At 33.7% G+C, this 11,464-nt stretch overlaps 1 protein-coding gene across 1 annotated transcript in view; it reads right to left on the bottom strand.

The window, feature by feature from the left end:
* LOC107492528 (probable indole-3-pyruvate monooxygenase YUCCA10) overlaps nt 1–11,464 on the bottom strand; it is a 14,583-nt gene that overhangs the window by 897 nt on the left and 2,222 nt on the right. The window contains exon 3 of the mRNA XM_016113571.3: nt 278–403. Coding sequence (XP_015969057.1) covers nt 278–403 — 126 coding nt within the window. The remainder of the gene's footprint in view (nt 1–277; nt 404–11,464) is intronic.

Below are 11,464 nucleotides of genomic sequence, written 5' to 3'. Positions count from 1 at the left end.
TATTAATTTAACTTTTTTAATAATCTAATAATATAGTCTAACTTATATTTTTAAATATTAATAATTAATTAATAACTAAAAATAATAAATTATGATGATTGTTTAAAATTTTTTATAGTAAAATATCTGATGATGTTGTCATGTTGAACTATCATATCTCATATTTACGTAAAAACTACTCTAGCTATCTTTGTTTTTGTGTTTGGTGACACGCCGATGGGATAAAAGTAATAGAATGAAGGAGACAATAAGTCAATAAGTTTTAGTATTTACAAACCTTAAGCCACTTGTGCGTTGATCTTTTGAAACCAGTGCAGAAAATAATGGAGTCAAAGGGGTGCGATTGGCCATCCTTGAACATAACGTCCTTGCCTCTTACGCTTTCAATTTCCGCTGGCAACACCTAAGTAAACACCAATAGAATCATTGCTTCTTTGTCATCACGTTAACACTTTAACATAACGAAACATAAGGTAATATGCTAATATTTCATCTCAATTAGGTGTCAACTGCACACTCCTAGCTTATGACATTGGCGCATTGCTATTTGCTGGGTATCCAACCAAAGAGTGTTGTTTAAGGAAATCTGGGCCGAAAGATGCACGAATTTCAGACCAAAAATCTGAGAATGGATAGTTTCTAAAGGCAATTTTTAAGTTTTTGGATAGAACACGTAAAAGATTCCATGATTTGAAATTAAAAAGAGTACTAACGTTTGAAACAACGAGTTTTTTTTCTATTTTTGTTGATAATTTTTTTAAAGATATTTCGAAGAATGAATTATTCTATCTGTGCAAATAGACTGGATGCATTAATAATATTTATCTATCACGAAAATAAAAAGATGATAATATGTATGTTTTTGCGTTCATCTATATACAACGAAAGATGGAATTCTGAAGACTATAGCTGAAATAAATCATATGAGATTGAGAGGGCAGATTGTGTACGTGGGAAAAGCAAAGTATAAAAGAATAATTGAGACAAATATTCGAAAGACAGCTCAGGAAGAAGGTGATAGTCGGAACAAGACAAATTTTTAGCCTCAGAGATGAGATAACCAAAGACAGGTAGAAAAACTAACGAGGCACCAAAAAGAACCAAACCCACATGGAAATAGGTGGACAAAGAAAGTGGAAGTATCGGCGGTGAAAGAGAATCTGGACTAGATACAGAGAAGTCTGGTCGGCGGTACGACGAAACCAATTGATTTTAGTTCCTTGAAGGAGATGATTGGAAACAACTTGCCTCAAGTTGTCCAAGTACGGGAACTGGAAGCGTATAAAGTTCTTTTGACTTTTGATCTATATTGAATGTAGAAGAAGTATATACATTTACAATGAATAGTCTCTTGCATTTCTTCCATAGTGTATGGAGATGGGATGAGACGAAGCGATGTGAAATTCGAAGAGTATGATTAAAATGCTACAGAGTTTCGTTACATGCCTAGTCAGCAGATACCTTTAGTATGTTAGGAAACCAATGGAAAAAAATAATCGATTATGACAAAGTGACAGAATTGCGCATGTCTTTTAGTGTTGGAGGAATGTAATTTGATACTTATATCATGGATATGATTAATGAATGGGTCCATATCACAGTAGGAATCAGTAGATTCAATGTGCTAGTGAACAAAGTGAGACAGAAATCTTTTGGATTAAATTGTTATGAAGAAGCTAATGAAAAAAGTGACTATAATTATGAACAACGAATAGCACTTACGGAAAGGAAGTGTGCGGGTACGAGTTTAAAGAGTGCATGAACTACAAAATTGGCGATTTTCAATGACCAGGCAGCCGATGTGGTGAAGGAAGAGCTAAGGAAAGACGGAAAAGATAAAGGTAGGTTGGTAATTCCTGAAATTATTTTGAATGAGTGGATTAATGATCATTTAAAATAAAATCAGATAAAAATGGTAATATATCAACCAATTTATGAAGGAATTGAAGAAAAAACAAATTGTGTGGGATGTGGTTACATTAATTATGAAGCTAACTCTAAAAATATAATTACATGGGTTTATGAAGGTAATTTTAATGGGTTGAAAAGGAGGGGCAAAAGGAATAAGAAAAAACAGTTTTTTATAGGTTTGGTGCTAGGCCCAACAACTCAAGGATGTCAAACAAAAGTACGGAGGGATCCTTGGGCGTGGTTTCCTCAATCAACTGGTTCGGTGATGTTGGGTTGGATTTAGAACCCGAGTCAGGCTTGATGAAAATGGAGCATAGTTTCCATGATAGGGATAGCCACGTTAGAGAAGGGTCTACAGCAATTGTGTAGGAAGCTGCATCTATGACACTTGCGCTGAAGACTAGCGTGGAGGTGACCGAAGGAGGCCGAATCGATGTTGAAGGAGGGAAGCTAAAGGCTAGCCGAGGCAGAGGAGGCTCATTGACGCCACCTATGTTGGGTCATAAAATCGAGGAGGAGTTGGTGGCGGAGAACAGGTGGGTTGGGTGTGTATGTTTATGATGATGGTGTGGAAGACGTTGATGAAGAAATGGGTGATAGGAATGACATTGTGAATGATAGTGGCATGAGTTCTGGCAAAAAGGGAACAACTTTGACAAAGAGCGAAGGGGAGCTGTCAGAACACAATGAAGAAGTAGCAGGGAAGAGAGTTGTTGATCATGGTGGTTTGGACAAGAATAAAGGAAGTAAGAAAAACAGAGATAGTATTTTGGAGGAGCAGATGCTTAAAAATAGAAAAATTTGGGACTCGCATTAAAATCAGGTGCAATTTTATACAATAAAAAAGATGATATCATTACTATTCTCCAAGCGTAGAATGGAAAAAATTGTTCAGAAAAGAATATTGGCAAAATAGAAAAAAAAAAGCTAGGTAGTGACGAAGAGGTTGAGGGGTGATAAAAATTTGAACATGGTCAAAAACTTCAAAAAAAAAAATAATTTGAATATGTTAGGCTTGTTTGAGACTAAGAGGCATGTAATGACAAAGTTTGATGTAATAAGAATTTAAGAGAGTATTGCTGTGGGTTGGAAATTTGTTGGGTCGGGGGTGCTTCGGGCAGTTTGTTGTTAATTTGGGATGAAATAATATTTAAAATGAGTCACTGACATAAATGAGAGCATTAATTGTGTGTTGAAGGGGTGTTATTAAAAATAATTCCAGTTATGTTTTTTTTAGTGTATAAGACTCATACAAGAGAAGAGAAACTTACTATATGGAAGTCAATTTCCATTTTATTATATGGGAGGTTTCAACGAAATTGTGCAGGTGGAGGAGAGAAAGGATGCCGCCAGATTAACAGCGGCTACGATGATTCTAAGAATTAGATACAAGATATACAACCGGTGGACTTTCGCTTCAGAAGTTTATATGATTTACATGCCGATCTTGCAGTCATATCGATAGAGTTTTAGTATATTATAGAAAGGAGGAACATAAAAAATAATTAATGAGTTTCATTGTCATTATTTTTTTTTTATTTTTTTTATTTTTTTATTTGTTTATTGTTATTCTTACTCCACTTATTGTATTGAGCTCTCTTATTCAAAAAAAAAAAAACATAAGCTACACAGCACATGCAAAAAAGTTAAAATTCTCTTACATTTTTTTTAGATAATTTATAATAATTTGACCCACACAACAAAAGAGAGAAAGACAACAAAGTAACTCTAAAAAATAATTAGTTATCTCCTTTAACATTATCATTAAAGATAATTAAATACTCATGAAAATTACGATCAAGAAAGAAGAAAGCAAATTAACCGAAAATAACCTCATTATCTTGGTAATATTAGACAAAAAAACTAAAATTTATTTTATTTAATATTTATTAATAATTATAATTAATAAATATTAAATAAAATAAATTTTAACTACTTTTTATTAATTCTTTGTTATTAAATATTTTTTTTAAAATTATAATGATAGATGATAGGATTAATTAGGTGAAAATTGTAAGAATTATCGGGAGCAAGAAATATAAGAAGGGAGAAGACCGAGAATCACAGTGAATTTATTCATGCATTGATTAAATGTGTGAATCAATTTTCTCAACCTTCTTTTGGGAGGAAGAGAAAACTTATATTCTAGTGGTGATCTTAAATAAACTAGAATTAGATGGAAAACAATGAATTAATTGTATTGATCTTGTTGAAAGGAGATTTATATATAAGTTGCATTAGTGAGGTAATTAATTATTTAATTTAGAAAAATAGATAAAAGTATATATGAATTTTTATACAGTAAATAGATGTATATTCTAATTTTTTAATGAGTTGTTTGTACACATCAATATAAAATTTCGTTGTATTTCTAATTTTTTGTCGTCTGAGTAATTTTTTCGATGGTGATAAAAGATAGGTGGCACGTTATTGTGTGATGTGGCTGTTTTAGATGGCATGGTAAAAAATAAAATTATTAAATTTGTTAAAATAAAATTATTCTCACTGCCACTCTTCCATTTTCAGTCTCATCCTCATCTTTTCGCCGCCGCCGTTGCCGTCACTAACACGACATCATTCTCGAGCAAACACCCAACACCATGACATCAACATCACCTTTTACAAGTACCACCTCAAAATTATATCCCGACCTTTCTACTGTCACTCCAGCCATGTCACCCTTCCAAACTTTTAACCTCTCACTGTTGTCACTTACCCTCCCAAATTTCTAATTTATCAAATCCATCCTATCTCATCTTTATGTCGTTGCCAACTTCTACCATCACAACTCTATTAGTACCATCATATTCTTTAATTCCAACAATAACAACAACATTCCATTTTTTTCATAATAAAAAGAAGTTTGAGAGAAGAAAGACATCAAGATTCAGAAAAATGGAAGAATGAAGCAACAAATTCGGAGACAAGGATGTGGAGAGAGGGGTGTGAAGTCAAGGTCGTGGAGTTGGGGATGGAGGTGTGAGGGTGGTGGTTGCGGTGATGGACATGAGAAATGAAAATAGAAGAGTGGCAGTGAGAATAATTTTATTTTAACAAATTTAATAATTTTATTTTTCACTATGTCATCCAAAACGGCTACATTACACAATAACATGCCATTTGGCCTCTACTACCGCCGGAAAAATTACTCATGCGACAAAAGATTAGAAATGACAATAGAGTTTTATATTGGTATGTACAAATGACTCATTAAAAATTGGAGTGTACATTTGTTTGTCGTATAAAAATCCTGTGTATTTTTGTCCATTTTTCTTTTGATTTAACTAATTATTTACTAACTAATTAGTTCAGTGACTTAATGAATTACAATTAACTAATTTAATATAGTAGTAGCAAATATTTCCATTCCAGTTGGAGCATATAAATTGTATGTGCCTAATTTGGACATGAAAAATTGAAATTGAGGATCATGAAGAGCTTTCTTCAAGATGTCTGCTAATTGACACCAATTCAAAACATGCATCAGTTTAACAATTTTAGCTTCCACCTTTTTTCTAATAAAATGATAATTAATTTCAACATATTTGGAGTGTTCATACATGGCTGAGTTTCTAGCCATATGAATGGCAGCCACATTATCATGTAACACACATGGTTAAGTTGATGTTGGTATTCATGAACCTCAATAGAGCCATGATGGACACAATTTCACATGCTGCATTGGCTAGAACCATATATTCCGCTTGGGTCGAATTTCACGAAACCACATCCTGCTTCTTACTTTTTTAGGATACCAAAGAGTCACAAAGAAAGGTGCAATAGCCAGTAGTTGAACGACCTGACGAGAAGAGCAGACCCTGACCAGGTAAGGCTTTGATATATCTAAACACATGCACAACATTTAATGTGGGATTCAAGGGTCAGACATGTATTGTGCGAGTTTCACAAACGCAAATATGATGTCTAGACGCGAGATTGTCAAATACATTAAGCGCCCAATGAGTCGTCAATAGCATTTAGGATCTGGGACAGGTTTAGCTTCATTGGCCTTGAGTTTATGATTGGCCTCCATGGGAATGTTGGCATGCTTGCAATCTAAGTAACTAGTGTCCTCCAAGAGAGAGAAAGCATATTTACGTTGTGAGAGAACAATGCCTTTCTTGGATTTTGCTAACTCCAGGCCAAGAAAAATTTTGAGATTCCCCAATATTTTTAACTTGAAAATTGACTGAAGTCTTTGGTTAATATAGTCCGCCATTTCATTTTTGGATCTAGCAATGATGATATCGTCTACATACAGAATAAAGAATATAGTAGACTTACCTTCACCCAACAAAGAAAAAGTAGTCTTGCTTGCACTGTTTGAAACTATGTACAGTGAGAGTTAAGTATAACTTAGTGAACCTTTGGCAAGAGGCTTAACATAAGCCATAGAGTGAACGAGTAAGTTTGCACACGAGACTTTGGATTTGTTGTGGATGGCCAAGAGATAAGTCCAAATAGACTTTCTCATTGAGCTCATTATTGAGGAACACATTACTAATATCTAGCTAGAGTAAACTCCAATTCTTCACTGTATCTATTGTTAAGAGGGCTCTCATTGTTGTAATTTTGGCAATAGGGCTAAAAGTATCACAAAAATCTACAACTGCTTGTTGTGTGTAGCCTTTGGCGACTAAGCGTGCTTTGTACCATTTAAGACTGCCATCTGCGCTCATTTTAGCATTATAAACCCAACGACATCCAATTGCATGCTTGTTTGTGGGTAAAGGAACTAATTGCCAAGTCTGATTGGCCTCAAGTGCATCGAGCTCCTCCTTCATGGCATCCCTCCATTTTTAAAATTTAACAACTTGGTGGTAGAATTGAGGTTTTGGTATGACATTAACGTGGGAGATGGTGTGATGGTAGGTAAGGATTAATCAATGGTGACTGATGTAGTTAGAGATGAGATAGGAAGATGTAGTGTGGTGAACATAATCATGTAGATAAGCAAGGATTTGAATTTGCCTAAAAGATCTCCTAAGTTGGTTTGGTGGATGTTGGTTGTGGCATTGGATAGGGAAGGTTCATATTGAGAGGAATGAGTGGTGGGAGAAGATGTAGAGTGTGGTACTTGTGGAGTGAGATCCTAAGCAGGTTTGAGGAAGACAAAATCTACAAATAGATCTTCACTAGTCTGTAGATGAGGTGATGAAGCAAATGGCATCGTGTTTTAATGAAAAATGACATCTCTTGAGATGAAAATATGTTTGCTTTGCAGGTTATATAGTATATATCCCTTATAGCTAGTTGAATATCCAATGAAGACAGAAGAATTAGGTTGTATAGTGGCTGGATAGACAAGGCATCCAAAACTTCTCAAATTTATATAAGAGGGTGCTTTCTTGAAGAGCAATTCAAATTGTGTCTTGAATTTTAGGACTGAACTTTGGATTTTATTGATTAGAAACATAGCAATAGCTACACACTCACCCCAGTAATTAATGGGCACCTTAGACTGAAAATACAAGGCTCTTGCAACATTCAATAAATGTCGATGCTTCCTTTTGACAACAACATTTTGTTTGAGGTTAATATGGATAAGATTGGTACAGAGTTTCCTTTTATTGTAGAAAATCAGCCAGAGCAAGCTCTTTAGCATTATCATATCTGAAGCATTTTATCTAGTGCCAAACTGAGTTTCAATTAGAGAATAAATTCTTTAAGCAAATAGTAGCATCAGATTTGTTAGTCAACAAATAGATCCAACAAAAACAAGTAGCATCATCAACAATTATAAGGAAAAATCTCTTTCCATTGTAAGTTGGGACATGGTAAGATCTTCTTATATCGCAGTGAACAAAATCAAAAGCCTGTGAAGACATATTATTGTGTGACTCAAATGGAAATTTTCTGAATTTAGCTAGTGAATGAACTTCACAGTTACTATAATTTAATTTATTTGTCAAATGCAAAGTGTCATCTAAGTGATGCAAAAGTCTAGAAGGAATATGACCTAAACGAGTGTGCCACAATTGTGAATTAACATGTTTATTGATGAAGAAAAAATAGGTAATATAGGACATTAATTAGAAACTGGACGAGCTTGTGTATTTGGTAACAAAACATTGATTTGGGATTCTACTTTCAGGATATACATAGTCCTTGTTGCAAATCATCTATTCAAATCTTCTTCAATGAATTTCTGTCCCAAATAGTGAAATAATTAGAACCAACTGTGACTGTGAATGTAAAATTCGATAAAAAAGTTGATACCGAAAGAAAATTTACATGAAAATTAAAGACAAAAAGAACATGTATAAGAGTGATATGTTTATTGATTAAGAATGTGCCTATAAAATTGGCATGAAAGGTGTCATCATTAGGCAAAGTAACTGAGTAATTTTGTGAAGTGTGAATTGAATTGAATAAAGACAAGTCACATGTGATGTGGATGGTGGTTCCATTGTCTGAAATCCAATAAATATTTGGTAATTTTGATCTTATCACTGATGTATTGAGGATAATACCTATTAGAGGTGCAACTTCTATCAACTCATTGGAGATAACTTCATAAATTTGGTGATTGTTTAGCAAGTTCAACAATTTTTGAATTTGTGTTTGAGTTAACTCTGAGTTGAAAGTGCTTTTTGATCTTGATTCAATTGAGAAGCAACAACATTATGGGCAGATGTCTTTATCCTTCAACTTCTACCATACTTGGGTTGAAACCCATGAATCTTGTAGCATTTGTCAATCGAATGGCCAAGAATTTCACAATGAATCCGAGCTTGCACTTAGCACTCATGCTTTCCTCATGGCTCGAATCCAGGAGTTATAGTTGTTTTCAGTAAGCTGCTGAGTGATCAGCACAAGTCCTAGTTGATTGGACAAGGATAGAGAATAAGGATCAATCGCCATTGAAGAAGCAGAAGAGGAAGTAGAGTTCTACATGAATCAAAAGAAAAGGATGCAGCACATAGATGAATAAGAAGTAGATGAATCTTCTTCTCAAAACTCGTTGATCGGAACCGCAACTTCTACAGATGAGGAATTTGTGAAATTGATATATTTTCGTCAAACTCTATCGTGTGAGTTGAGAGAAGAAAAAAAAGAATGGGGTATAAGATGAAAGACGAATATAGGGAAGAAAAGATGAAGGAGCAGAAGGTTAAAGAAAGAAGAATATCTTCAGATACCATCTTAGATAAATCAAAATTAGATGGAAAATGATGAATTAGTTGTATTGATCTTGCGTGCTGAAAGGGAATTTATATACAAGCTACATTAGTGAGATAACGAACTACTTAATGTAACTAACTATTTATTAACTGACTAGTTCAGTGACTTAAATTACAATTAACTAATCTAATAATATAGTATTGGCTAACAAATACCTCTTCACATCACATGCAGCTAATTATTTTCATAAGTGTCTTAACTAATTTAGTGCTGCTGTAACTAACTATATCAGTACCAAATTAAGTTAGAGTAAAGTATCATTTTTGTTTCCAATATTTGGAGTAAGTCTCAAATTTGTCCTTAACGTTTTAATCGTTCTATGTAATCCCTAACGTTTTAAAATCTATCAATGTTATCCTTCCGTCAATTTTGTTAAAACCCTTTAACCTCTATTATTATTTTTTTGGACATTGTCCGGGTCAGACCAGGCCAATCCAACCCAGACTCCAAAGAACCCAACCTAATCCGAGACTAGAACCCATTCACTACATAATGCCAAGTTCGAAACTTCCATCTTCTTCCCTCGTTCAACTTCATCTTCTTCCCTCGTTCAGCTGCATCATGAGCATCGTCAGCATCAATCGTCCGTGATCGTCCTGCCAAGCCCATGGTGCCCAAAACAATTATCGCTTATCGATGCTAAGGTAGCTGCAATACCCAATCCTCAAGTCAATTCCAACGCCATACTCCCATTGCCAAAAAATGTGACCCTAAGAGACGCTTCCGCCGCAGAGCTCCCCAGACCCAAGCCCAGCAACTCTCACAAGCACAAATTCTCGAAATTGAAGATTCCTCAATCCCCACCAGATCTTTCGATTTCGGTGTTAGGGTACTTCACTGTTAGAATTTTTAGGTTTTGGTTGCAGCATGTAGTGCTTCAGAGTTTTTTTTTCTTGTTCTTGTTCTTCTTATTCTCCTTAATGATGAGCTTCGCGGCCTCTGCCGCATGGTGGTGTTCGAGGAACCTCTTTCCCAAAGAGGGAGTGGCGTCGCTAGTTTTATCGGATTTTGCGGACAAGCATGCTTTTAGAAATGCAATTTAGAAATTGGAAGAGGATGAAGGTTCGTGATTTGGAATTTTGGAGAGAGCCTCATGCAGTTCTGAAGGGAGATGAGTATGAGACAGAGATTGGAGCGAAGCATGGTCACCTTCTTTCGCCTCCGCGAGCTCAGCCACGCATGCACCATCGTCTCCCATGCATTCTTACTGCCACTGATCGCTATTTTGCTATTACTGCTGCGACAGCGCTGTTTCACTGGTGGGATTGTACATTTTGTATGGTGATGATGTGACGGTAGAGTGCAAGTGAGGAAAAAAGAGTTTTTCTTTTTTTGTTTTGTATTTTCTATTTTGAGAGAGGTTTTTTTTATTATTAAAAGTTTTTTTAAAATTTTTAACAGAGTTAACGGTAGGATAAAATTTATATGATTTTAAAATGTTAAAAATATAAATATAATATTAAAACATGAAGAATAAATTTGAAACTTAACACAAACGTTAGAAAAAAATAATACTTTACTCATTAAATTATAATAGTGTTAGTGTATTTTTTATTTTGACATGTATGCAACTAGCAGAGAGATAATGTTTTCGTGATTTTTTTTAATTTTGAATGTGATCAAAGAAAGATATTTTTGTAGAGAATATTTGTAACAAAGAACTAGTAGAATAGTAGTATTAATTTAATTGTATATCAAAATTAATTATTAGTATAAAATATATATTAAAATATAAATATATATTATAAATAAATTAAACTATATATATTATCTACAAATATATTAATGGTCAATTTTAATATACGAATAGTATTTTTGTTAATTTAATATTGATACATATATGTTAAAGTGACGAGAAAAAAAAAATGCAATCTGTAGCTTTAAATTGAAGTTGCAATTATGAAATGAAGGAATTAAAAGTGTCCCAAGTATAGCACACAACCCAACAACCCCCTTAGTCCTTAGAGAGGAAAATGGATCCTCTATGTTTTTTATTGGAGAGAATAAAATGTGATTTTTTATTTTTAATTTTATAAATAAGACAAAAAAATAAATAGATTATTCGTTTACACTCCCACGAGAGAGAGAGAAGCAACGGCAATGTATTTTATCTAACTATAACGTAAACAACGTTAATAGACTTGGATGCAGTGATATTCTTATACACGTGCATGAGCATCTGATATCTACCTATAGTTTTAGAGAAAAGATATATGTACTATTTTTTATATAAATTTTGTATATTTTTTTAGTATTAAACATAATTAATATAAAATGAAAAAATAAAAAATATTTTTTATACCATAAGAAAATTAAATAAAATAAAGAATATAAATATAATTAATTATCTAGAAGTGCATGTAACATA

Source organism: Arachis duranensis, chromosome 6 (genome assembly GCF_000817695.3).
Source record: "Arachis duranensis cultivar V14167 chromosome 6, aradu.V14167.gnm2.J7QH, whole genome shotgun sequence".
Classification (NCBI taxonomy): Eukaryota; Viridiplantae; Streptophyta; class Magnoliopsida; order Fabales; family Fabaceae; genus Arachis; species Arachis duranensis.
Note: the sequence above shows the minus strand (reverse complement) of the source record. Positions and strands in the feature narration are given on the sequence as shown.